The sequence below is a fragment of the Sorex fumeus genome, unplaced genomic scaffold (assembly GCF_029834395.1).
Source record: "Sorex fumeus unplaced genomic scaffold, SorFum_2.1 ptg000020l, whole genome shotgun sequence".
Lineage (NCBI taxonomy): Eukaryota > Metazoa > Chordata > Mammalia > Eulipotyphla > Soricidae > Sorex > Sorex fumeus.
This window is the reverse complement of record NW_026606077.1, coordinates 7,068,594-7,096,169: the sequence shown is the minus strand read 5'-3', so window position 1 is coordinate 7,096,169 and position 27,576 is coordinate 7,068,594. Positions and strand designations below refer to the sequence as shown.

General features: G+C 60.1%; 1 protein-coding gene across 1 annotated transcript in view; it reads right to left on the bottom strand.

Moving 5' to 3' along the window:
• Positions 1-27,576, bottom strand: part of LOC130022617 (cadherin-23-like) — a 320,780-nt gene that overhangs the window by 6,714 nt on the left and 286,490 nt on the right. The window contains exons 22-29 of the mRNA XM_056113382.1: positions 26,710-26,899; positions 26,204-26,349; positions 23,326-23,545; positions 21,056-21,208; positions 19,672-19,785; positions 16,217-16,365; positions 903-963; positions 3-151 (exon numbers count right to left, since the gene is read on the bottom strand). Of these exons, the coding sequence (XP_055969357.1) occupies positions 3-151; positions 903-963; positions 16,217-16,365; positions 19,672-19,785; positions 21,056-21,208; positions 23,326-23,545; positions 26,204-26,349; positions 26,710-26,899 (1,182 nt within the window). The remainder of the gene's footprint in view (positions 1-2; positions 152-902; positions 964-16,216; positions 16,366-19,671; positions 19,786-21,055; positions 21,209-23,325; positions 23,546-26,203; positions 26,350-26,709; positions 26,900-27,576) is intronic.

The window sequence follows — 27,576 nt, the reverse complement described above, 5'->3', positions numbered from 1 at the left end:
ACCCTCACAGAGCTCCGCATGGGGCCCAGGTCGTGGTTGTAGGCCTCCACCAGCAGCACGTGGGATGAGTTCCGCTCCCGGTCCAGGGCCCGTGGTCCCCGCATCAGGAGCCCGCTGCTGACGTGGATCCGGAAGTTGTTGTCTTGGTTACCTGTGAGGGGGACAGGTGAGAAGCACAGGTCTCTTCTTTGGAGCGCAGGAAAAGTGGGGGGAACTCCAGAACTTGGGGGGCCCACAATGCCATGAGCCCTGCCTCTGGCCGGTGGGGTTTGAGGGAAGAGTCACAAGTGCCCCGAGCCCCCAGAAGCCTTATGTGCCCTGAGACCTCCATGCCAGGGTGCCCGGGAATTTCACGTTTCAGAGGGACCTGGGCCCACCCCGAGGAAGCCAGAGCAAATTCTTGGTGGATGGGTGGGTGGGCAGGCCTGGGCTTCCATAGACCATCTGGGGCCGCGTCCAGTGCCCTTTCACTGACAGGACCCTGACTTTGCTTTCGGGACCCGCCTGCCTCTGCCCTCAGGCCACATGAACTGGGACAGGGAATGAGGGGGCACACAGGCCAGCCTGTCTCACCGGACAGGCTCTTGTCAGACCACTGAGAAGCTGGTCCGTGGAGCTGACCTCGTGTCCAAGACCACAGTGACAGGCTCAGGATGGGCACGAGAGCCTTTCACTCTGGGGTGCTGGCCAGTGAGGGTGATGACCTTGAGAAGCACTTTGGGCCGAGGGAGCTGGGGCAGAACCAAGGAACAGACTAAGCAGCACCCACACCTAAATGGCATCAGACCTGGTGGTGAGCGGGTGGCGAGCAGTGTCCCTGTGTCCCCTCTGGCCCACCCGCAGACTCAGCCCCAGGCCGCCTGGACAGGGCAGGGGCCCTCTGCGTGCGGGACAGCACTCACCCTGAAGGATGCGGTACCACACACGCCCGAACTCGCCTTCATCCGCGTCCGTGGCTTTCAGCTGAGGCAGAAGGAGACCTGGTCACACCCAGAGCTGCACCCGCAGGGGGGCTCTGCACTGCCCCTCGGCCCACCCAGCTGATGATGGCTCTGGGGGGCCCTGGCCAGAGTTGGGGAGCTACCAGCTCCTTTACTCTTGGGGAGGGTCCCCTCGCTCTTGGGGAGGATGGGGAAGGTGAGGTGCTCTCTGGATGGCCCCCTTGGTCACATCTACCTGCATAGTTGGGACACCTGAACCTCCCCGGCAGTGACCCTGGGTCCCAGTGGAGGCCCCCTGTGTGCCCCATTTTGTGGAAATGCAGAGCTGCAGCCCCCAGAGGGGGATCTGTGCTCGCTCACAGCCAGCCCTGTGCTAGGCTTGTTTCTGCTCCCCGTCCTGCCTGGTGCTGTCCCAGGCCCGTGTTGGTCTCTGGTGGGGCTCAGGGTGGCCAGCGACACATGCTCAGGGCTCAGCCCCTCCAGAGGGACCCTGCCCCAAAGCTTCGGCAAATACAAGCCCCAGGACAAGGCGTGTCAAGCCCAGAGCCACAGAGACAGTACAGCAGGTGATGCGCTGGCCCTGCATACAACCCACCCGGGTTTGATCTCCGACTCCCCCTAGGGTCTCCTGAGCACCACCAGGTGTGATTCCTGAGTCCAGAGCCAGGAGTAAGGCCTGAGCATCATCAGGTGGGGTCCCTCCCTGCAAACGGTAGGAGCACCACAGCCCAGCACCCCCCCCACCATCGCTGTTGTAGGAGAACATTGGTCTGTGTTTTCTCCTTTGCAACAAGGAGTTTAGGTTTACTGAGTAATACCCATCACAACGCTCCCGAAGCTCCTCCATTCCTCTGTTTATTGGAATATAGCTCTGAACATTTTAGGATGACATTGGTATGTCCTGTTTCCCTTGCCTCGGGGAGCTCAGGGTTGTCACAGTGCTCCCGAGGCACTTCCATTCCTCTTCGTTTATCTGTAAACTCTTCTCTGTGCTCTCTTCCCCAACCGGTCTATCACCTTCTTCTCCTGATCAGACTCAGTTAACGTGCAAGGTCAGATTCCTCAGAAATCTGTGATTTTATATTTTTGAATGAAATGTTGCTTTTCTCCTTCTCTTATGTCCTTTGCATAGTTATTTCAGAGCAAAGTCCTTTTTGTATAGACACAGGAAGACAGCTAATGCTATGTTTTTGTAACTGGGAGTTAATTGACTCTGAATGATATTCACTCCTGGGCATCTGCCTTCTCGACTTAAGCCTCAGTTGCCCTTAGTTCCTAGTACCCCAAAAGCAGGGTCCCGACAAGGGACTGAATGGACCCAGGTCAAACTGTGAGTTACCCTGGCATCGAAATGGACCTGGCCAAAGTGCCACAATACTTAACTATAAGTTAAGAGCGTGGTCACAGACAAATTCTGTCATGATCCAAAAAATAACAACTGGATTAGGATCCTGCTAGAGTTAGGAAAGACTAATCTGGCCTGAGCACTGTAGTCTGAGGGCTATAGCGAGATGGTCCCAGGAGACCCATCCTGTAAGCTTAACGTATCTCCTACTGTGTCCATAGAAAATGACTAATATTATGAATGTTTATATGTTTGTTGGACTAAGGAGAGGAGAAACACACTCATATTTCGCCCTTAGGCCAGTGGTCTTGCTGGATGAGAATCTGTCCTAGAAGAAGCTTTCCCTGAGGGAAGGACCTTACATCCGTTGATTGTATGACGACTCCTACGTGTAACTGTTACCTCAACCCCTCATGATTGGGGATATAATGAAGGCCGTAAGAATGGGCTGAGGTAGGCAGAAGCAGGAAGGAGAAGTATGAAGGGGCAGGATATTAGAAGAGGATGAGGGGGATCGAGGAAGGGGAAGATCGGGGGGAGGGAGAATCAGGAGAGAATGGAGATGAGATTGGAATAAACTGACACTGAGACCAACCAGCCTGGCCTTCGTGGCCTCCTTCAGCCACCCCAGGGTGGGGGAAGCAGCATGAGACCACGGAACGCAGGTGGCGAGAAAGAGAGCCACCACGGCCTTGTGACTTGTTTTTTGAACACACAGTTGTAACAACCATGAAGGCAGTCACTTGATCACTTGACTTTCCGTTACTCCTCGATTTGATCGAACAAGTGCCAGTAACGTCTCCATTCATCCCTGTCACGTGCCCAATGGTGTCTGCTCGTTCTAGGAACATGTTCAGGATCTTGACGAAGAAGTCTGACCATCTCGTGGGTGGGTGGCCACGGGATCTTTTGACATCCTGTGGAATCCAGTCGGTAATGGCTCTAGTCCAGCGGTCGTCTCCAAATCTCATTACGTGTCCGGCTCATGTGATTTCCGACGCCTTGGCAAACAAGAGAGCGTCCCTGATTCTTGATCGTCAATGGAGGTTGGAACTCCGGATTCTTTCTCTCATTTGAGCAAAGTGGGATACTCCAAGCATAGCTCTTTCGATTCCTCTTTGGGAGACCTGAATAGTTTTCTCATCCTGTTTTCCTAGGGCCCAGGTCTCTGAGGCAGCTGTTAATGCAGGAAGAACAGCGGAATCGAAGAGATGTACCCAGAGCCGAAGGCAATCAGGGAAATTTCACCCTCCTACTTTGCTGGTGTGTGTGTGTATGGGGGGGGGGGCGGTTGCTGTTTGCACACTCCGCGAGGTCACACTCAGGGAGTGTCTGGTTAACGCGTTGGTGGTGGTGGGGGCGGGGTGACACGTTTTTTATTTGCGGGGCTCAGGGGTGCTGGGCAGTGCCAGAGGTCACAGTGCCCCCTGCAGGCTAGGACGCAGCCTGCCCCGGGCGCAGGGCAGGAAGGACCATCTTTTGGTGTTAAGAAACTGAGCTTGGGGTGTGGGGGGAGAGCTCCCCTTCCCCCAGCTCACTCCTCACCCCTCCCTCCTGTTTCTTTTCTGGCCACACTGGTCTGACTCTTTCTTTTCTGCAGGGGGACGGATCCAAGCAGTGAGCAGAGGGCCGAGTGCCACTGCCCGCAATGTTCAGCCAATAGGGCTGAAGGTTCAGTGGTAGGAGTCAGGGATGCAGGGGACCAGCAGGACCGTGAAGGTGGCACCCTCGGCCCCTGAGTGACTCCCGGCCCTCCGTGCCACCTCCTGAGTACCGACGAGTGCTGGCTTCAGGCTCGCCCTGCCAGCTTGCCTTCCAGTGAGAACATTCTCCTCCCACACACCACTCTCCTGTCGTTTCCTGGGGTTTTCCTGCGGCCCTCCTCCCTAGAACAAGGGCCTCCCTAGAACAAGAGCAGGGCAGATACTGCTGAACCGATACTGGATCTCAGGGAGAGGCAAGAAAACTCAGTGCAGCAAGCAGTTGTGAATGCCTCCCTGAGCAGCTCAGCCCAGCTCAGGATCCCGGGCCCCTTGGCGGGGAAGCCCTGTTGCTCTTCACTGTTTGCACTGGCCTTTGATGCGAGGCGGCCGTCATCCACATCTCTCCGCTATGTTCCCCGAGGTCATGTGCATTGAGATTTTGTTTTTTTTCTCACCCGAGGCATCAGTTCAGCTACTCTGTACCATGCACAGCTCCGGGTGGACCACAGGGGACAGAGTGTGGGTGTAGAGAAGGGGGGGCAGCTTTCTGCTGGCTAAGATCAAGAAAGCGGGGGGGCGGGGTGCAGGGTTGGCTCAAGCAAAAGCTTCCAAAGGAGAGAGCTGGGTGTGGAAGGATGGGAGGGCCTGGTTTACTAGCAGAGGGTAAGAATCCCGGTGAGCAATGGGACAGGCTGCCCGGGGCCGGGTGGCAGGCACTGGTGCTGAAGGGCTCACACGGGGCGATGGGTCCTGAGCCTCTGGGCTGGCAGAAGCCAGGGATGAGGCTGCTCAGAGGACTATGAGTGGGTCTGACTGGAAGGGCATGGGGGGTGGAGTCCGCGTGGGTGGAGGGAAAACAGCCTGGGTGGGGGGCAGGAAGGGTGTGGCCAAGAGGAACTTCAGCTCTGGGCCCTGCAGAGTCCCAGAGAATCCAACCTCCAGGCTGGCTCCGTGGCCAGAACTGAGTCATCCGAGTCCCCTGGGCCTCCATCTCCTCACGGGGGGGCGGGGGACACCAGGACGACCAGCTGTGTGGGCTCAGTGAGAAGCTGAGTGGGCATGGGCAGCCTGACCCGCAGCCTGTTGGGGGCCTGCCGCAGAGGGCCGCTGAGCTGGCATGGGGGTTGTGCCCTGTCCAGGGGCCGGGCAATTGCTGCAAGCACCAGGACATCTGCCCTCGTGGCCAAGCGCTTCCTCTCTGCCCCTCGGGAGGCTCCCGGCTGGAAGACGTGGGATGGCGTCCCCGATCATCCTCTCTGTCTGGAAGGGATCCAGGCCGAGGGTCGGGCCGTTGGGGGCCCCTGTCAGGGTCTCTGCCCACCGCGAGGATTCCTGATGCAGCCTTCCCCGCCCTGAGCTGCCCTCCTGTCTTGGGAGCAGGGGTGGAGGGTTGTTGCTGGCCGAGGAGAAAGGGGGCAGGGCATGGGAAGAGGGGGCGGTGGGGCCGGCTCCCGGGACATCTTCAGCCCCGAAGCTCCCAGCACCATCCCAGCCAGCGCCAACCCCCGTGCTGACTTTCTGGGTGACGGGCCACACCTCTGGGGTCTTGTGTCATGGGAGTGCACTCCAGACAAGAGAAGACCTCCATGCCCTCAGTCACCTGATGGATGACCGTTCCGGCAGATGCTCAGCCACCAGGGTGGCCGGCATGAGGGCGTGACTGTGACTGAGGGCCCCACAGCAGGGAGCCCCGAAACGAATGGGTGTCCCCCAGGCTCAGGTTGGGCCAGAGCTCTCTGTGGGCAGACTCAGGAATTAGGGTTGGGGGTGGGGGAAATCGCTTAGCACTTAGGCTCCCAGTTGGGCAGCTGGTTGCCAGGAAGCAGTGAGGCTTCCAGTGTGTGTGTGTGTGTGTGTGTGTGTGTCTGTGTGTCTGTGTGTGAAAATGTATGTGTGATGGTGTGTGCAGATGTATGAGAGTGTGTGGTGTGCCTATATGAATGCACATATGTGAATTTGTATGTGTAAGTGTATGACTGTGCTTGAATGTGTGGTATGTGTGAGTGTGTGGTGTGTAGTGTATATGTGTACGTGGTGTGAGTGTGTAGTATGCATGACTCTGGGTGTGAGTGTATAGTCTGGCTGAGTGTGTGGTGTGTATGACTATGAATTTGGTATGTGAGTATATGTGTGTATGACTATGTGTGGTATGAGTGTGTATGTGGTGTGTGAATGTTGGTGTGTATGAGTGTCTATGAATGTGTAGTGTGTTTGTATGACTGCAGTATGGATGACTGTGTATGCTGTGTTTATGAGTGTATGAGTATGAGTGTGTGGTGTGTGTTGGTATATATGACTGTGTGTGTGGTATGAGTGTGTGGTATATATGACTGTATATGACTTCATGGTAGCACAGCGGTAGGGTGTTTGCCTTGCATGCAGCCAACATGGCCGACCCGAGTTCGATTCCTCCGCCCCTCTCGGAGAGCCCGGCAAGCTACCGAGAGTATCTCGCCCGCACGGCAGAGCCTGGCAAGCCCCCCGTGACGTATTCGATATGCCAGACACAGTAACAACAAAGTCTCCAATGGAGACGTTACTGGGCCCGCTCGAGCAAATGATTGCATGGTGTGCATGACTGTATGTAGTCAGTGTGGGTGTGTGGTATATGGGTGTGGCATGTGTGAGTGTGTGGTGTATAAGTGTGTTGTTAGTGTGTAGTGTGTGTGGTGTGTGTGGTGTGTGTGTGAGTGCGTATGTGTGTGCTTTCTGCCCCATAATTGCTTTGCCCACCTCCCGATGTGCCCTTCCCCTCCCTCCCTGCCCTGCTGTCCCTCTGGTGCTGCCCGTCCGCCCTCCATGTGTGGTAGGAGTCCCTCTCCCTGGTAACTGGGGGCTGGCAGGCACTGAATAGACGACCACTGGCACGTCCTCGCGGTGCGGGGGAAGGTGAGGGCCGGGTCCAGGGGCACCTCCCGGACCCCCAGCGCCTGGGCCCCTCGAGTGAGGGCTCCATGGAGACGCTGGGTGGGGATCAGCTCCTCAGCATGGCCCCCGCCCTCTGCCCCCTTCCTCCTCGACTGCCCTTCCAGACAAAGGCAGAGGGAGGGGAGCAGCCCTCCACAGCCCAGTCGCTAAGGGGCGTGGGGCTTGTCGGAGCTGGGCCGGCCGGGATGCTGGAGCCTGCCCCGGGCAGCCGAGGAGACTGCGCCCAGCTGGGGACGCTGAGGTCCATGCTTGGGGACCGGCCCGAGAAGGCTGGTGAGTGAGGGGGCAGACGGTGGCTGGGTCCTTGGGGAGGAGGAGGCGGCGCTCAGATGTGGAGCCCCTCTGCCCCGTGGGGCCCATGATGAGCTCTGAGCACAGTGCTCAGGCGTCTGTGCCCGGTTCTAGCATGGTGCTGAGGGGAGGACTGTTCCTGTCAGAGGCTTGGCCTCCAGCGCCAGGCCTGCAGGTGCCCTGAGGATGCTGAGGAGCTGGGGGGCTTCACCGCCTTCGAGACCACCCCAAGTTCTGTCTGCAGGAACCTCCTGTCCCCCAAGAATCAGCGGGCTGGGGACAGGAGGCGCCCAGGGGCCCACGGCCGTGCTGCTGTGTGTCCCAGAGAAGACGGCTTGATGGTCTCGAGCGCAGGAATCTTCAGCATCAGGGGGCCCAGGTGCTCACCACAGCCTCACTTTTCATCCGGATGCCCTTACAGAGACGGCCACCATATTAGCCGACAGGGCCCTCAACACTCATTTCAGACAACTCCTTCTTGATCCAGCCGAGCCCTGCCCAGGAAGGACAGAGGGACAGCCAGCATCCTCCCTGTGGGAGACAGCCATGGCACGCCCAGGACCTCTGGCGCGGACCCAAAGAAGAGCTAAGACATGCACAGCTGCCCGGCCAGGGCACTCTCTAGGCCCAATGCCTGCAAGGCGGGAGCTCGGAGCAGCAAGACGGGCATCAGAGTTTCCAGATGGGCGCTGGGAGGGCACTGCTGTCTGGAAATGCCGGAAGGGGTGTTGGTGGGGAATGCTGGGTGGGGTGGGTGCAAGGGGCTGGCCACAAGGCAAGGCTGCGGGCAGGCAGGAGCCTGGTGTTGGGTCCTGCAGCTGGTGAGTACCTGGGCTGGGCAGAGGGGTCGGGGGACGGGCTGCTTGCCTGGACTCTACAGCAGGGACAGCGAGAGCCGTTGGCCAGACTCATGGCCCTTCCTCGGCCCGGAAACCTGACTGTGCGTTAGACTAAGCAGTTGAGCTGGCCAAGGGGGATTCTGCTGCTCCCACCTCCTGCGAGTCTCGGGATCAAAGGGAAACAGGTGATTCTTTTTCTTATTAGACCCTCCTTTGGATTTCCTGTTGTTTCTAAAAATCAAAGTTCAAACACCGGCCTGCCAGGGGGACGGCGCCTGTCGGCGGGCTTTTGTCTGGCTCGCTGTCAGATTTTAAAGATTTGAAAAGTCACTTCAGCTATTTGGGTGAATCGAGGTTCTCTTGGCCTTTACAATGCTGTGTTTTCCCCCCTCCTCCCCTCTGGTCCTTTTCCTGAAATGAACTGGAACATATTGCCTTTATTTGAGTATCAAGAAAATTTGCCTGCTTTTTTGGCTTCTCTTGGGAGACACGAAGAGCTGATCAGATGGGTCCAGTGTCCCCGAACTTCTTGAGGCCTGGCTGTGGCATGTCCCCTCCTGGGGGGTGGGGGGCATAGCCAGCTGTCCAGGTGGGTCAGGCATCTGCCCTCCCTGGGACATGCTACATAGCGTAGCATCAATGGCGGCCATCTGCTTGGCTCCCTTTATGATTATTAGGGGATAATAACCAGCAGTGCTGGGGTGTGACAGTTTGGGGTCTGGCGGTGCTGGGGTCATCGGGGCTGTACCCAGTGATGCTCAGGGGGCCGCGCCATGCCAGTAGTGAAACCCAGGGTCTTAGGCATGCCAGGCATGAACCCTGCCTCCGCTGAGCCATACCCCAGCCCTGTCAGGCTATCAGGGAACTGCGTCTGGCAGGAATTGATTCTGGGGAAACTGCCACCTCCTTGTTCCCACCTACTGTCAGAGTAGCCCAGCCATGCAGGGAGAGGGAGACAGTTAGAGGCTGGGGGGTCCCGGGACCAATTCTGGCCTTTGCTCAGCCCCTTCTCCGTGGCACGGCCTTGAGCTCGGCCTTCCCTTCAGTGGGCCCCAATGTCCTCCCTGGGCCAGGGGGACAGGGGGTGGGGGCGGGGAGCAGGGGTGCAGCTGGGGACAGTGGACACCTAGCCACAGTCTGGGGGAACGGGCAGCAAGTGGCCTGGGGTGGTCAGTGCCAACACTAAAGAAACACTACTCGGATTAATAATAATAACAATAATAATTATTATTTGTTTTGGGGGTCACACCCGGTGGTGCACAGGGGTTACTTCTGGCTTTGCACTCAGGATTTACTCCTGGCGGTGCTCAGGGGACCATGTGGGATGCTGGGAATCTTACTCTATTAACGTGACATCTTTTTGTTTGTCTTTTGAAAAAAGCTTGGGGTCAAAAAAGATAGTACAAAGGATGGGCTGGACCAATAGCACAGCGGGTAGGGCGTTTGCCTTGCACGCAGCCGACCCAGGTTCGATTTCCAACATCCCATGTGGTCCCCCAAGCACCGCCAGGAATAATTCCTGAGTGCATGAGCCAGGATTAACCCCTGTGCATGGCCGGGTGTGACCCAAAAAAAGCAAAAAATAATAATAATAATAATAAAGATAGTACAAGGATTAAGGTGCTTGTCTTGCACATGACCAACTCCAGTTCAATCCCTCACACCACATTGGTCCCCTGAGCCCTGCTGGGAGTGATCCCTGAGCACTGCTGGGTGTGGCCCTCAAACTTCCCGAAATAAAATTTTAGGGGCCAGAACAACAGTTCAACAGGTAGGGCACCTGCCTTGCACGCGGCCAACCCGGGTCGATCCCCGGCATCCCATATGGTCTCCGGCATCACCAGGAGTAATTCCTGGGTACAGAGCCAGGAGTAGCCCTTGAGAATCACCAGGTGTGAGTCAACAATGAACAAACAAAAATTTAAAGTATTCACTGGCCTGGGGAGATGGCTCAAAGGGCTACAGGAGGCTAGATCTGATCCCTGAGCATTGCTTGATGTCTGACTCCCTGCCCCACCTCCCCACACACATACACAATTTTTTAAAGGCCTCATTCAAATGGAAATTCATCCAACCATGGCAAGGACCCGGCAACATGCCCCCCAACTTCCGCTTCAGACGGCTGCTGTGATCTCAGCAGTCCCCTGCTCTGGACTCGCGCCTGCGCACGGAGTGAGTGGCTGAGCAGCTCCGGGATGCCACCAAGCAGGTTTCGGCTCTGAGTCACAGGACTCACGTTAAATGCCCAAAGCTGCTGCCGGCCTGGCCCCTCCGTGCTGATTGGAGGCGGGTGTCAGAGAAAGGGCGCCCCCACTCTGCTCTAGCCCGACTCGGGGTCACTCTGTAAGCAGTGAAGTGGCAGAGGCTACCCGGGCGCTCAGTTTTGCGCCCCACCAGCGTCCTCCCTCTGCCATCCGCGTCTGAGTGCCTGTTCCGCTCCCCTGCAGGAACCATGAACACAGAGGGCCCCGGGCCCCTTGCCCTCCTCACAGGCCCCACGGCATCCGGGAGCCCCGCCAGGGTGGTGGGCCTGGTCCCCGTGCTCATCGCTCTGGCCTGCATCTTCCTCCTGCTGGCCTCCTGTCTGCTGTTCCTGGCGTTCTGCAAGCCAGCGGCGCTGGACCCGAGCCGCCACCGGGCCCGCGAGAGCATGCCCCACCACCCCGAGAGCCCCAGCGAGCCCCAGCTCCGGCTCTGGAAGCGCCTGAGCTCCCTACGCCGCTCCCTGCACGGCCTCCGCAGGGCCCGGCCCGGTCCACCAGGCCCGCTGCCCGGCTTCCAGCACGAGCCAGACCACGAGCGCTCGGAGTTCACGATGCTATGACGTGGGCACCTGCGCCCACAGAGACTGAGGTGAGAGCAGCGACCCACCCTGGCCACACGCTCACCCCAGGAGGACAGCCACTTGTGCAGACGCTCAAGCTGCTGGAAGACCAGGACCAACTTGCGGCATCCGTGGCCCATGCTCTGGGGGGCACAAGCCAGGACCTCCCCCAACCCCCACAGCCAGGTGCCCCCCTAGTCTGAATCTGATTCTAGACCATGCCACTGAACAGGGTAAATTTTCCCCCCGGTCCATGTAATGTTCAGCCCAAAGCCCGATGACCCGGAAGGAGAAAGGGAAGCCAGATTCCTCTCCCCTGTTCCCTGCGCCCTGCCAGCTCCCTCTGGTGACACAGTGCCTGCCAGGAACACAGTCCTCAGCACCACTGCCATACCTGGCCCCCACACAAGCCGGTGCCTCGCGATGGGACTGAGGGTGAGGGAGGGGCTGGTCCGGTGGGACGGAGGCAGCGGGGCGGGGGGGGCTGCAGGCAACAGGAGATGCTGCCACAGGTGGGGGTCCCGGACACCACCCAGCAGACAGGACAGTCTCCCGCCTCCAAGAAAGCCCTGAGACCTCAGGCCTGCCCCCAAAGCTGCACTATGCATGCCCTCTGCAGCCTTGCCTTGGGTAATGTCAAAGCACCCGCACCCCAGGATGAGACTCAGAGTCCCAAACCGCTCCTGCCAGCTGGGGCAGAAGGGTTCTGCCGGGTCCCCCAAATCAGAGAGTGAACCTGAGCTCCCACGCTCCTGTGCCAGGGAGGCAGAGGCCAGGTCCTGTCCCCCCGGGCCCACCCCTCTGCTGCAGCCCCTGCCCCCCGACAGAGGCGGGGGGGGTGCCTTCCCTGCAGCACGTGGGGAGAGCAGAGCACTGGGTGGGCCCCCAGCCCTCCCGTCTCCTCCCGCCTGGACCCAGGCAACCCCAGTGTCTTCCTCCTCTGCTGGCGCATGTGTGGCCAGGCACGCCCCACCCCCAAGCTGCACCGCTGGACAGGAGATTGCTCCTGACCATGCTGCTTCCAGCAAACCTGGGAGTTCTGTGAGACCAAGCTGACCCTGGCACAGGAACAGGAGGCCACTGTCTGCTGAGTGAGGGTGGCCCAGCCCTGTTGCCTCCTCGCACAAAATGGATGCCTGATCTGCTGCCTCCCCCACACTCACATTATGGGCAACCTCCTGGTATCAATAGCACGGCCTCAGTTTTGGGAAATATCCCAGCTTGTAAATGTTTATCTAGAGCATACCCTCGGTTTAGCACGTCCTCTGTGGTTATGTCTAAGCCTGATGTGGCAGCCACTACCTTGAGACACACGTAAAGGTTACGAGGGCCGGGGGGGCTATCAGCCGACGGACAGTACGTGACTCACCCCACGCCCCTGCTTGCCCCTTCCCCTTTCCTGCCTGACTTGGAGGGGGGATAAATCCCTGTGGGGTGAAACAATAAACAGAGATCCTTCACCATCTCCTGCATGACGGAGCCCTGTGTGTCTCGAGTGTTGCTTTCATCCTGACGGCCTTCCCCTGGCTCGGCCCCGCAGCGCCAGACGCGGCAAGTGGAGGTCCCACCAAGATCAGGTATGAGGGATTACCGGACAGGGCTCACCCGCGTATAGGCGGGGGGAGGATTGATAAGAATTAAGGGAATTTTGGTGCACCATGGGTAACTCTAGTTCAAAGACTCGGCTGGCCACCGAGCTAACTGAACTCCTTAGAAAACAAGGAACTGCTATTAAGTGTAATACCGCACTCGAGTTCATCACAGTGATAGAGGACGAGTTCAGAATTTGCGACTGGGAACAGATTAAAATCGACCACCAAAAGGCCCTCCGGGACAAGGGACCAGACAGTATTCCCGTGGCCACCTTCTCCCTCTGGAGATTGGTGAAGGATGCCCTCTCAACTACTCATGTTAGGGTCCAGGAGCAACTCTGCGACCTTCAGAAGACCTTTGGGAAAATTCAGGAGAAGGAAATGGAGAGCTCCCTACAAGGAGACCCCAATAGTGACCCCGTTGAGCCCAAATATGCTGAAGTCCCAGAATCCCCTAAGACCGAGAACCCGAAGCATACCATTTATAGTTTAAATGCTCAGCCTCTCCCAACAGGACCGCGATTCCCTACCCTACCTTGATCTCTCAGTTGTTAATGAAGGCCAGGACCATAGGTCGAGCCCTCTTTGCCAAGGATATGGACATCCTGGCCCTTCCCTATTCTAGAGACATGATTGATAATCTGGTACAATATGACGATTCTTGGTGCTTATTCATTTGCTCCTTCAGGGGCCAAGTGACCCAAGCCTATCCCAAGCACAAAATTTTACAGAGCTTTAAGCTCTGTCCCATAATCTTCCCTAGGATAGTTAGAACAGTCCCCATTGCGTCTGCTCGAGTACTTTTTACAGATGGCTCTAAAAATGGCCGTGCAGTAGTTGTGGATGGGCAAAACGTCTATACTATACAGCTCACCGAGACATCAGCACAATTTGCCGAAGTCTCTGCACTGATTCTGGCCCTGCAAACCATTCCAGAGGAACCCCTTAATATTTACACCGATAGTGTTTATGTGGCCAACATCTTCCCCCAGTTGGAAACAGCCCCCCCACATCGGGGAGGGCTCAAAAATTTTGTCCCAACTATAGAACCTGCAAATGCTTATCTGGGCTAGGAGGGACCCCCTTTTTGTGAGCCATATTAAAGGGCATTCTGGCCTTCCGGGGCTCCTCGCAGAGGGGAATGAACGAGCAGACGAAGCCACCCGTATGGTAATGGCATCCCTAGAATATGATAAAGCCATACAATTGCATAAAAAATTTCATCTTAATGCACAATCCCTCCGATTTCAAACAGGTTGCTCCAAGGCTGAGGCGCTTTCTATAACCACTGTCTGTCCCACGTGTGCCCCTTTCATACAGGTGCCATCCCTGGGAGTTAATCCCAGGGAACTGAGAGCCAATGACATCTGGCAAACAGATGTGACCCACACCAATTCGCTGGGCAATCGACATCATCTTCATGTTTTCATAGATACTTAGTCGGGCATGATCTTTGCCTCCTGACACGCAGGAGAAAGGACAAAACACGTCATAGACCATTTAACAGCAGCCTTTTCATACATGGGGACCCCTAGACAAATTAAGACAGCCTACGCGAGCCGTGCCTTTGATTCTTTTTGCAAAACCTGGGACATCTTGCACAAAACAGGCATCCCCTATAACCCCCCGGGACAGTCTATCATAGAGCGAGCACACCGACATCTCAAAACTTATATTTCTAAAACAAAAGAGGGTGAGATCTACCAAGGCTGTCAAGGGCCACAAGCACTCTTATCCACCACTTTATTTATTTTAAATTTTTTGTTACTTGATGATAAGGGCCGCAACACGGCCCAAAGACATTTCTCCGCCCCCGCGCCTCTCTCTCGAGGCCATGGTCAAATACTTTTGACCCTGGGAGGCACTCCTCCCTTTTCTCTTTTGTGTGTTGCAGCTCTCACTTTAGTGAAGAAGTAGCAGATCGCCAGAGGACCACTCCCCAACATCACTTCCCCCTCCAGAAGTGGACGACGAAAGACACAGCGTTTCGCCCTGGTCATCCCCCGTCCTTCCCCTCTCCACCTCTCCCTGATTCAAACACCTCTGGGAGTCACGCTGTGAATGCCCCCGGCCACCTCACCTTTGTGTCCCTTCCGCTAACCACAAAGGGATGCTCTGGCAAATCCTTCCTTCGAGGTTGTGCCCATGCCTAGGGTACCCAGAGACGGGCAACTTCTGCCACCGCTGTGCACACCTAAGACAGGGGTTTGGGCAACCCCCCGAGGACGGGTACCATGGCGGGGTGGCGGACGACCTAAGACAGGGACCCTAGAGCATCATATTTTAATAAGGGGAGTGAGATGTTGCCTTCTGGCACAAAATGGATGCCCGATCTGCTGCCTCCCCCACACTCACATTATGGGCAGCCTCCTGGTATCAACAGCACGGCCTCAGTTCTGGGAAATATCCCAGCTTGTAAATGTTTATCTAGAGTGTACCCTCGGTTTAGCACGTCCTCTGTGGTTATGTCTAAGCCTGATGTGGCAGCCACTACCTTGAGACACACGTAAAGGTTACGCGGGCCGGGGGGGCTATCAGCCGACGGACAGTACGTGACTCATCCCATGCCCCTGCTTGCCCCTTCCCCTTTCTTGCCTGACTTGGAGGGGGGATAACTACCTGTGCTGTGAGACAATAAAGAGAGATCCTTCACCATCTCCTGCGTGACGGAGCCCTGTGTGTCTCGAGTGTTGCTTTCACCCTGACGGCCTTCCCCTGGCTCGGCCCCGCAGCGCCGGACGCAGCACAGCCCGATTCCATAGCTGGGGAGCCCCAGGGAGGTGGACAGGCCTGCCAGGGGCCCCTCCAGACCCGTGTGACCACCAGGAGCAAGTCAAGCTGGCCATAGACTCACTTCCGGCCACCGGGGATGGCCTGGGCCTGACTCTCTCTTGGGTAAAGGGCGTTGGGGTCCCAGGCTGAGCTCTCACTGTGAGCAGAAAAGAGCTCTGCGAACTGAGGAGGGGGGCAGGCGCCTCACACCCCCGGCCCAGGCCAAGCCACCAAGCGGGGATCTGGGTGTCGCCTTCAGAGACAGGCCTGAAGGGAATGAAAAAGCCGGGGGTGGTGAGGGGTGCGGGCGACCTGTCCCCACACGGGCCCCGGGAGACTCAGCAGTGAGGGCGGCTCTCAGGGAGGAACCCTCTGGTGGGATGGCTTCTTCTGGAACCATCCACCAGGACCGCCCAGGGTTGTGGGGGCTCAGAGCCCCTCTGGGAGTCGCCCCCTGCTCTGCTCGCAGTCCCTTTCAGCCTGGGGTGGGCATATTCCTGCCCCCACTCTGCTGCCGCTCTCCCCGCGGGCCTGGCGCGTGTCCCTGTGGACAGGCCCAGAGCTGCTCGTTTGGGGCAACCTCCAAGTTTCCTGCCAATGAGAAATCTGGGGCTCCTGCAGAGGAGGGTGATTCATTCCAGACTCCCTCCCAACCTGGCAACGGGTTGCCCCAGAGCCCAGCCCCTTCCCCTAGGAGCTCCTTAATGTTCCTGCAGTTCCCTGCGCCAAAGAAGCCTTTCTCTGTCACTTCCCCGGGGCAGCAGTGGCCAAGCACCGTGAAAGCCGTTCTGTGCGGCCGAGGCTGGCACAGGGGCATTGCCCTCACTCCTTCCATTCCTGCCTGCTCTGCGGGGGTCCTTCGGGGGCTGGGAGAGGCCGGCATCTACCCAGGATGCTTTTCTGCACCTGTCCCTCCCTGTCCCCAAGCCCCCGTGGCTCAGAGCTGCGTGGGGCTCTGCGTGCCCCCAGCCCAGCACCTGCCTGCACAATGCTGTGGCCTTCTGGGATGTCCTCGGGGACGCTGGCCTCGTAGCTGCTCTGCAGGAAGATGGGCCGGTTGTCGTTCACATCCAAGATGGTGACGAACACGGTGGCGGTGCCCGTGCGCCGCTTGCCCACGGGGCCATTGTCTGTGTGTGGGGGGAGGGAATGGGTGTTAGCGCGCCTGAGGGCCTCCCAATCCTGGGTGTAGGCACGCTGCAGGGACCAGCCAGGGATATGCCCATCTGCCCAAGTGTGTGTGTCACTTCGGGATAGAAGTGACATTGGCAGAGGCAAACAGGGTCCGGCAGATTGTCACCAGGCGGTCCTCACAGCATGCTCTTAGCATCTCTATTTCACATGGGGTCCCCAAAGCACAAAGGTGGTTGATGGCGCCCCTTCCCCACAAAGATGCGGTCTGTTCAGTTCACCTGAGAAGGCGGAACTTCCTGGGAGAAGGGTTTTCTGGAGATGGGTTTGAGTTACGGGTCTGGAAATGAGCTCAGTGGCAAGCGTCCTTGTAAGAGCAGGGCAGGGGGAAGGGGTGGACAGAGCAATGGACAGAGGGAAAGGAGAGAGACAGGAAAGAGGGAGAGAGAAGAGGGCATGAGAGAGAGTGGGCTGCGGAGAGAAGGCGAGAGAGACCAAGAGACACACAGAGAGAGACGTGCAGAGGGAGTCTGCACCAGGGAGGCCACGTGACATCGGAGCAGGCATCGGACCTGCGTCCACAGTCCAGAAACAGCCGGAATGGTCAGAACCCAGGGACAAGGAGGCACCTCCCCTGGGGCTGGGCAGAGCAATGCAGCCAGACCAGACCTTCACTCTGGACACCTGGTCTCCAGATAAACATCTGCTTTTGCCCAACCCTCACGTCTGACGTGCCGCTCCGCAGCCCTGAAGTGTGGGGTTGAGCTTGGAGGCTGTGGGGCCAGGAGGGGGCCCTGAGGCCCGCCAGCCCCTGGGAAACAGGCAGGATGGCCTGCGCCTGGCCAAGCTTCTGCTGCTTCAAGAGCAAACACAAGCCCACGCTTTTTCTGCAGAGTGGGGGTGGGGGGCGGGCCACATCCGGCAGTGCTCAAGGCTAACTCCTGGCTCTGCACTCAGGAAGCACTCCTGGCAGTGCTCCGGGGATGGTGAGTGCACCATCTGGGATGGTGAGGCTCGAACTCAGGTGGGCTGCAGGCAAGGCAAGTGCCCGCCCAGCTGTGCTATCTCTGTAGCCCCTGTGCCTACACTCTGAAGTAAAGTCTTGTGGTTTTTCAACTCATGCGGACCACTCCTCCTTTTGGGGCACTGGAGGGGGCAAGGTCGTACCGACCCCCTGATGGGCGCAGCTCACTGAGGACTAAGCGTGAGGCATCCTGCCCCTCTGTTCCCCAAAGGGTGGAGAAGGGCCCCCTGTAGCAGGGCAGCTGTGTGCCGCTGCCGGAAGGAGGGGGGACTATGCCAACTTTGCATGTCCAGGGAGGCGTCGCCTAAGGAGGGGCGTGGGCAGAGGGGTTGGCTGAGGACCAGGGCTGACGCCATCCTACTTTCCCTGCAGAGGGGGCCACACCCCTCTTTGTCAGCAGTGCCATGCCTCAGCAGCCCATGACTGGAAGGTCCCTCCCTCGCTCCCTAACTCTCCCTGCCCCAGCTGCAGGGCCAGCGTGTGACTCAGATCCCTCCCCTGGGACCCCGCAGGGGCTCAGGTCCAGCCCCATCCGGGTTTAGCAGGAATCTAGCTAGGCGTGGGTTCTCCTCTGGCTCACGGCAGTGCTCGGCCCCGCTGGGGGTCGGCATCTGGTTGTCTGCCCTCCATGGGCGTGGGGCAGAGCTCTGGCTCCAGGAGGGCTGCCTGGCCGCAGGGAGGACATCAGGATGGATGTCTGTGAGCAGGATGTGAGTGGGTGGGGCACAGACACGAGTGGACCTGGCATGGGCATGAGTGGGCAGGGCATGGGAGTGAGTGGGCGGGCGGGGTGTGGACATGAGTGGATGGGACATGGGCATGGGTGTGAGAGCTATGAGTGGGTAGGGCGTGGGTGGGTGGGATGTGGGAGTGAGGGTTGAGTGGGTAGGGCATGGGTACAAGTGGGCGGGACATGGGCATGAGGGCTGAGTGGGCGGGGCATGGGTGTGAGTGGGCGGGAGGGGTTGTGAGTAGGAGGGGTGTGAACGTGAGTGGGCGGGGCATAAAGGCTGAGCGGGCGGGGCATGGGAATGAGTAGGCGGGGTGTGGGCGTGAGTGGGCGGGGCAGGGTTGTGAGTAGGAGGGGTGTGAACGTGAGTAGGCGTGGCATAAAGACTGGGTGGGCGGGGCATGAGTAGGCGGGGTGTGGGTGTGAGTGGGCGGGGCGGGGTTGTGAGTAGGAGGGGTGTGGGCGTGAGTGGGCGGGGCAGGGTTGTGAGTAGGAGGGGTGTGAACGTGAGTAGGCGTGGCATAAAGACTGGGTGGGCGGGGCATGAGTAGGCGGAGTGTGGGCGTGAGTGGGCGGGGCAGGGTTGTGAGTAGGAGGGGTGTGAACGTGAGTGGGCGTGGCATAAAGACTGGGTGGGCGGGGCATGAGTAGTCGGGGGTGTGGGCGTGAGTGGGCGGGGCAGGGTTGTGAGTAGGGGGTGTGAACGTGAGTGGGCGGGGCATAAAGGCTGAGTGGGCGGGGCATGGGCATGAGTAGGCGGGGTGTGGGCGTGAGTGGCCGGGGCAGGGTTGTGAGTAGGAGGGGCATGAACGTGAATGGGCGTGGCATAAAGGCTGAGTGGGCGGGGCATGGGCATGAGTAGGCGGGGTGTGGGCGTGAGTGGGCGGGGCAGGGTTGTGAGTAGGAGGGGTGTGACCGTGAGTGGGCGGGGCATAAAGGCTGAGTGGGCGGGGCATGGGCATGAGTAGGCGGGGTGTGGGCGTGAGTGGGCGGGGCAGGGTTGTGAGTAGGAGGGGTGTGACCGTGAGTGGGCGGGGCATAAAGGCTGAGCGGGCGGGGCATGGGAATGAGTAGGCCGGGTGTGGGCGTGAGTGGGCGGGGCAGGGTTGTGAGTAGGAGGGGTGTGAACGTGAGTAGGCGTGGCATAAAGACTGTGTGGGCGGGGCATGAGTAGGCGGGGTGTGGGCGTGAGTGGGCGGGGCAGGGTTGTGAGTAGGAGGGGTGTGAACGTGAGTAGGCGTGGCATAAAGACTGGGTGGGCGGGGCATGAGTAGGCAGGGTGTGGGCGTGAGTGGGCGGGGCGGGGTTGTGAGTAGGAGGGGTGTGAACGTGAGTGGGCGGGGCATGGGCATGAGTAGGCGGGTGTGGGCGTGAGTGGGCGGGGCGTGAACGTGAGTGGGCAGGGCATAAAGGCTGAGCGGGCGGGGCATGGGGAAGGCGTGAACGTGAGTGGGCGGGGCGGGGCTTGAAGGCTGCGTGGGCGGGGCGCGGCGCGAGTGGGCGGGGCTCTGGGCGGTCCAGCCCGGGCCGGGCGGGCGGGCGGCCACGCACCAATCGCCTCCAGGATGAGCGTGTAGGCGGCCGTGGTCTCGCGGTCCAGGTTCACCACGGTCCTCACCACGGCGTCGCGGTAGCCCACGCTGAACTTCCCGTCCACGTTCCCGCCTGTGGGCCGGAGGGAAGCGAGTTCAGCGGGGAGGCGGGGCTTCCGGCCGGGGACGGGCGGCATCGGGGTCTCACCGGCCCAGGCCGGGACCCGTCGCCGCGCTGCTCGCGGGCTCGAGGCCCGGGTGGGCGCGTCCCGCGGGCGTGTCCGCCCACCGAGGACTCGCCCCGAGGAGGCGGGGGACGGGACCGGGGTGGGCGCCCCCGAGAGAGCGGGGCCTGGGGGGGCGCGTCCCCCGCTCCCGGGTGGGCGCGGTGGGGAGCGGGCAGGGGGCGGGGGGCGGGCAGAGCCGCCTCCGGGCAGCAGAGGGCGCCGCGGCACCGGGCTTGGGGCGGCCGCGGGAGACTCGGACCGGGTGCGAGGCCGGGCCCTGAGGCGCTGAGGCGCTGAGGCGCCGGCCGCCCAGACGCGCCGCCTGACGGGAGGTGCCCGCGGAGGCATCCGGGTGGGCGCGCGCCTGGGACGACCCGGCTCCGGCCCTGCAGAACCCGCCGCCACTGTCTGGGCGCATCGTCTCTTCACGGGAGCCCCCGAGGGAGGAGATCTGCTTCCCGGGTGGAGGGAAGGAACTGAGGCAAACGTGGTGTAGAGGGCGGGTGGGCCGGCAGACGCGTTCTGGCTGCCCCCCGCTCCCCAGGGACGCGGGTCTGCGAGTGCGGGGAGGTGAGCGGGGGCGGGGGCTGGTCCTTCCTCCTCTGTGTGTGGGAAGCTGCGGGGAACGGGCCGGAGAAGACGGAGCCTCCAGGGGCTGTGACGCGACTGTCCCCTGCTCGCTGTCCCGGCCCGCGGGTGTGTGGGAGCGACTCCAGGACACCCGAGTCCCGCGGCCAAGACCAGCGCTCGGGACCGAGTCGCCTTCTCCCGGCCAGTCAAGACCCGACGGTCTCCTCTCTCCCCGCTGGCAGCAGTTCCACACTCCGAGCTCAGAGCAGCTCGTTCAGAGACTCGGCCCGTTTCCGGCGCTGACTGACGCGTGGGGCGCAAAAGGCGGCAAACGAACCACCTGGACCCTGCACCCGAACGCCGGGGAAACGCTCCTGCGAAGGGTCTGGGCACGGGAAGGTCACACGAGTCTAGTCACTGCTTGGTCGACCTCCCGTGGGAGAGAGACAGAGACACAGAGAAAGCATGGAGCGGCTCCTGCTGGGGCATCAGAGGCCCCGCCTCCCTCCAGATGGGACCCTGGCACGTCCCGCCCTTGGCCCCCCAGGACTCAGGACCCCAGCGGTGTTCAGTGGCCGTCGGGGGCCTCCTCCCTGTTGGCCGCACCTGTGATGAAGTAGCTGAGCTCCGCGTTGAGGCCCACGTCGTTGTCTGTGCAGTTCAGCCAGAGCACCCGGAAGTCCCGGGGCACATCCTCGGACACGGACACATTGTACACGGCCGGGAAGAAAGTGGGCGTCTCGTCGTTCACGTCCAGCACTGTGGGCACAGGGGGGCGCGGGCACAGCGATGGCTGCCTCCTGTTCCACACCACCCACCCAGCCCCAAGGCCACGGTTCGAGCCACACAAACTGGGGAACGAGTGTCCCCCACAATCCACATCTCTCAACCAGCAGCCAGGACCCCGGACCTGCAGGGCAGAGTAACCAGAGCAAAGTGGCCTTCCCCACTACCCACTTCCTGGGGGCCTGCTTCAGGGAGGGGCCAGGAGGGATGCCCCTAAAGGCTCCTTCCACTCAGACACACAGCAGTGACCACACGGTGGATGCCATAATGATGGTGATGTGGATTCGCAGCTCCTCTCACACACTGAAACATGCGCCCCTCTGCACCCCTCGCCTCAGCACCCCTCACCAGGCGCCCCTCAGTACCCTTACCAGGTGCCCCTCAGCACCCCTCACCAGGCGCCCCTCAGCACCCCTCATCAGGCGCCCCTCAGCACCCCTCATCAGGCGCCCCTCAGCACCCCTCACCAGGCAGCTATGACCAAACACCCCCTGTTGATCTCAAACAGTGAAGGGGCTTTTCCATAGCGGGAGTGGGGGAGGGGGGCTGAGGTGCCTCCCCTCAAACTGTGATGGGGTGTTGGCTTTGAGGACTCCTGCCTGCCCACCCCCTCGAACCCGACAGGCTTAATGAAACATCTGTTACTCGGCTTTACATACCAGGCCCCATTTCCAGGGAACCACCTTTGCAGTGAAATGTCTCCCAGCTCTCTTGGGTCACTTGGGCTCCCCCCAGGAGGAATGAGGGGCCACTGCCTGGTGTGGCTTGTGTGAGCCATGAAGAGAAATCACTGGGGGGGGGTCTTGTCAGAGGGCTGAGAATCCTCCCCAGGGCCCCCACCCTTCCCCCCAGCACAGGAGGGGCTCCCCAGGTGGACGCCCCCTCCCTGGGAGCTCCTAAGGCCAGCCTTGGGCCAGCAGGAGACAGGATGCCCCAGCTGGTGAGGACAGGGCTGAGGAGTGCCGCTCCACACCACAGGCCATCCCCCGAGGCCTGCCGGGACCTGCCCTGGGAAACAGGCCACATCTCGCCTGCTGTACGCGGGCGGCACTCTGGTCCCCGGGGTTACTCCCGGTCCTTTGGCAAAGGCCCGTGCCAATGTCCTAGTACTGCCCCGAGAACTAAAGACATGGGGAGATGAAAGGGACACAGCAGCCCCCTTGGGCCACACTGGCAGGGCAGACAATGAGCTCAGCGCCGGGAAATGAGAAGCTCAAAAATGGGGATCCCGCCCCCTTCCCAGAATTCTGCCCTTCTGCTGGGATTGCGGGTGTTCCACACTCCAGGAGGGCAAGGCCTTTCCACTCTTCCAAATAAACCTCTGGTCTTGGAAAAAAATGGGCTCAGCAACCCCATTCTCCCCCACCAACGGAAACACTGCGTACCTCTCTCCCCCACCTCTCTGTCTCTCGGTCTCTGTCTCTCTCTGCTATAGGGACTGAACTGAAGAACAGAGAATTCAGCCAGATTCTGCACACCAAAGCCCACGGCAGCGCCTTTTACAGCCCCCAGACCTGGGAACCTCGAAAGACTGGCACCAGAGGAGGAACTAGAGAAGATATGGGACAGAAACACCACGGAATCCCGGTCTGGTCCTAGAGAAGAAACCTTGTCTAGAACAGCACGGATGGAATCAGAGCTGGTCACGCGCGGTCAAGCCAGCCAGGAGAGGCAACGCCTGGCCGGGCGCACTCCCCTGAGGCCACAGAGAAACAGCAAATCTGCAGAAGAGAGGTTATGGGGGCCAGGGTACTGCAGGGGCAGGGACCCCATGGGTTACGGGGAGGGATGGTGGTACTTCCTTCAGCTGTGGGTGTGGTGTGATCACAATATAAATTTCGAGGGAAGTATGACACTCACAGGCTTGCCGATCAGTCCAACACAAGCCAGAACAAAGAGGTTGGGAAGGTGCAGAGGGCCTGGACATGGGGTCCAGGAGGACTCTGGGGGACGCTGAAAGCTGTGGCCCTGCAGGAGATGTTGGCATGTCTCTGGGATCAGCTCTGCTGTGCTGATGGGCCGGGAGCAAGGCAGCCCGAGTCCACGCGGACAGTGGGCAGCTGAGGGGGCTGTGTGCATGCGCCCCTCACCTCGGATGGTGAGTGTACTGGTGGAGCTCTTGGTGGGGGTGCCCGCGTCGCTGGCCACCACCCGCAGCTGGTACTCCGCAATGCGCTCGCGGTCCAGCTCAGTGGCGGTCGTCACCACACCGTTGGTGCTGTTGATGAGGAAGTCCATGCGTGGCATGGCCACCCGCATGCGGTACGACACCAGCCCGTTCAGGCCCTCGTCCAGGTCGATGGCCAGCACCTGCAGGGAGACGGGATCATGGGAGGGCACCTCCCGGGGCTGAGGCCTCAGCCCCTCTCCCATCCCCTGCGCTGTGCTCAGGCACGCCCGGGTGGCAGAGAGGGGTCCCACTGCCCCAAGGGGAAGCTGCATCTAGAACAAGAGTCCTGGCCCCCAGGTCTCCCCCTTTCTTACAAACCCCAGCCTCTGTGCTGGGAAGTCGTAGAACTCAGCACCCCTAGCCCCGTGGATCTCCGCCATGACCCCTGAGCTCTGGCTGGGAACCGCTGTGTGGACTGTCTGAGCTCCAACCCACTGGAACGTGTGCAGCTCAGCTGTGTAGACGCCGGCTTGGTGGCTTTCCCTCCCACTGCTGTGGCATCGACCATGAGGTTCTTCCAAGAGCCTCTCCAGACCCACGGATGGTGCCTGGGACAGGACCCGAGGCCTCCGGCATGCCCAGAGGGGCTCTGCTCCAAGTTCCGCCCCCTGGCCACAGATTTAGTTTCTTTCTTGCTTGCGGGGATGTTGAACCACCCCCCATGGTGGTGCCTGGGGGTTTCCTGACTCCCAGTGGTGGGGGAGAGGGTGTCAGACCCTTCAGTCCTTGGGTAGGGTCGGCCGAGAATACGTTTTTGTTTGGTCTGGGCTGATAGTACAGCAGGTAGAGCATTTGCCTTGCATGCGGCCAACCTAGATTCGATGCCTGACATCCCAAATGGTCCCTGAGCAATGTCATGATTAATTCCTGAGTGCAGAGCCAGGAGTAACCCCTGAGCATCACCAGGAGTGACCCCAAAAAGCAAAATAATAAATACAAAAATTTAAAAAAGGTTTTGTTTGGTTTTGCCTTGTTTTGTTTTTGGGGCCACATCTGATGGTGCTCAGGGCTAACTCCTGGCTTTGTGCTCAGGGATCACTCCTGCCAGTGCTCAGGGGCCACTCCTGGCGGGGCTCCAGGAGACCATATAGGGTGACAGGGATGAACCTGGGTTGGCCGCGTGTAAGACAAGTGCCCCACCAGCAGAACTACTGGTCCAACCCTAGCGTAGAGTGAGTTAAGAATCACGTGAAGACCTGACTCTTGTGACAGAAACCAGAGCGTGGTCTGAGATCACACGCAGACGGGCCTCTTTCAAGATTCCACCCCGTTCCCTCGACTCATCCCCTCCTCAGAGACTCTGAGAGTTGAGTGTCTGACGGCAGTTCGAGAAAGATGTGATGCGTAATAACAGGAAATAAGGGCTGTCGATTTGGTCACCATGCTCGGAAAAGAACTGCAGCCATCAGGTCTAAATTCACATCCAGTCAGCAGGAAGAGGGGGTGTCCAGACCCAGCAGGAAGGGCCTAGGATGGGGCTCACTACTCGCACTTGGTTGGCGTGTGGCCCTTCCGGGGGCCAGGCCTTCTGCTCAGAACCAGGGCTCCCTGGGGGTCGTATCTGAAGATCTGAAGCCAGGGACCAAGTCAGGGCTCCCTCCACCGCAGGACCCCTCTCCTCTCTCGGGAGCCCATCTCTTTCCCCCCGGGTCGGGGGGCTCCCTTTTCCGCATCCCCCTTCCTTATGTGGGAGGACGCCTTCTCCGAGACTGGCCGCTGTTCCCGGGATCGTAGCTCCCCCTGCTGGACGCTGGGGGGAATGCTCTGTGCAGAGGCTGGATCCACCCAGAGATGCAGAGGGCTCTGGGGGGTCCGATGGAGCCTCCGGCCAGCCCGAGAACACTCTGCCTTATCTGACAGAATAAAAAGAAGACCCAGCGAGCGCATACGGAAGTCGCAAGGGCCTGGCACCCTGAACAACAGCCTGTCTTGTCCTAATGGGGGCAATTAACCCCCGGACTCCGCTCTCTGTGACTAGGCCTGCTGCCAGGTGCCAGGCTGGTGTCCGACGGAATACGTACAGTATAGCCACCAGGCAGGTGCTCTCGTGACCCCATTGACACTGGGGCCTCGCCAGCTTGGCTCCAGCTGTGAGTGGGGAACCCACTAACTCCCAGGCTGGCTGAACTCCTCCAGGCGCTGGGCCACGGGCACCTGAAGCATTTCTACCCGGGCTCTGTGGGGCACCAGCTCCCCCACTCCAGTCAGCACCTCCCACCTCCCGGAGCAGATGGGGCCGTGGGGCGCAGAAGGGCAGGTCCTAGGGGACCCTGAGGGACCCCAGCATTTGGAGCTCCTGGGAGAGGAGCACAGGTGAGGGATGGGGGCTGAGCTCCTCCACCCCCGTGGAGACCTCCTGGCTTGCCTTGGATGGGTTAGGGGCACCCCCTGCAGTGCTCAGGGCTTGCTCCTGGCTCTGCGTGTGCTCAGGGGTGACTTGTGGTCGGGCTTGGAGGATCCTATGTGGTGCCGGGATTGAAGCCAGGCTGGTCGCCCACAAGGCAAGCTTCTTCCCTGAATGCCGTGCTCTCTCTGGCCGGGGCCTTAGCCCCCCTCCCTGGGTCTGCCCTTCCCCATCTCCAGCTGTTCTCTCCCACACCGTCTCCAAATCTGTCCTTCAAAATCTGGCTCAATCCAGCGCTGCCGCCTTCAGGAAGCTGGCGACCACCACTGCGGGGACGGGCCCATATTTGTATCTTGCGGGCTGATCTCCCACCCTGGGCAAGTCCCCAGCCCATGGGGGCCACGGCACACCTGGTAAGCGCAAGGAGAGGGGTGCATGGGAGCCGGACCCTCACCTGGTAGACAGAGACGCCCGCAGGGGTGCCTTCCAGCACCTCGGCCACAAAGGGCAGGTTCTGGAAGGTGGGGTCGTTGTCATTGAGATCCAGGAGGTTCACAAACACCGTGGCACTGCTCGTGGCCCTCAGGGGTGGCCTGCCACCTGGGGGAGACGGGGCGGGGGGAGGGGTGAGTGAGGGGAGGAAAGGGGGCGGAAACAGAACATACTCATGAGTCTGCCTTCCCTGGGTCGCCTCCAAGGTAGCCTGACACCCCCAAATCACTGCCAGGAGGGATTCTGAACTGGGAAGTGGATCTTAGTCCACTGCCAGTAATAAAGACACAGTCCTTGGGGCCGCAGAGAGTGTCCAGGGATGATGGTGTTTGAGCTGCGTGTGGACGACCCAGGTCTGACCCCCGATACTGCGTATGATCCCCGAGCCTAACGGGAGTGGACCCTGCGTGAGCGAGCGCCCCCGACGAAGGAGGACCCAGGGCCTGGGCTGCGGGGTCGGGCACGCACAGTCGGTGACCGAGATGATAATCTTGCGCATGAGCTCCGCCTCGTGGGGGTCGGGGTTCTCCCGGTCCAGCATGACGTGGGTGGTGCGGATCTTGCCCGTGCTGCTGTTCAGGCTGTAGAACTTGTTGGGGGGCTCGATGCTGTACACCAGGGTGCCATTCTCCCCCAGGTCTGGGTCCACGGCCACGACCTGCGGGAAAGACGGGGTGCCTGCCCCTGAGCCTGGCCCGGAAAGGCATCTGCATGCTGGAACCTCAGGCAGGCACAGATCTCGGGGTCCCGACCTCCTGGGGGCAGGAGGCAGGCGGTGGGTCTGCCCCCCACCCCAGCAGGGACTTGGATGGGGGTCAGAGGCAGAGACTCGACTCAACCCTGAAAGTTGTGGGGGTCGCTTGGTCTCCGTCCTTGGAGTGGACTTGGGCGAGTCCCCTTCCAGTCTCAATCCGGGGGCAGGAGATGAGAACAGCCCCCGCCAACCTCGCCAAGAGGCCAGGCCAGCTAGGAAACCACCTGACGGCACTCTGCACACGGCCCCACAGTTGGATCTGAGCACCTCAACAATGCCAGGCCCTCCCCACGGCCCCAGGAGGGGCAGTGACAGCCGTGCCTGTGTCTCAGGGGACCCAGGAAGTTCTCTGAGCTAGAAAGTGCCCGTCCTCCCCGCTGTGGGACCGTAGGCGCATGGGCTTCTGGGGGAACAGGAGGCTCCGTGCCTGTGGGGTTGCTCAGGCGGGGTGGGTGGGGGAGGGAGGCCTGGGCTGTTGGCGGAGCAGTAGGAGGAAAAATCCTTGATTTGGAGCCGAAGAGCTAGTAGAGGGGTCAAGGCGTTTGCTTGCATAAGGCTGACCCCGGTTCAATTCCCGGCAC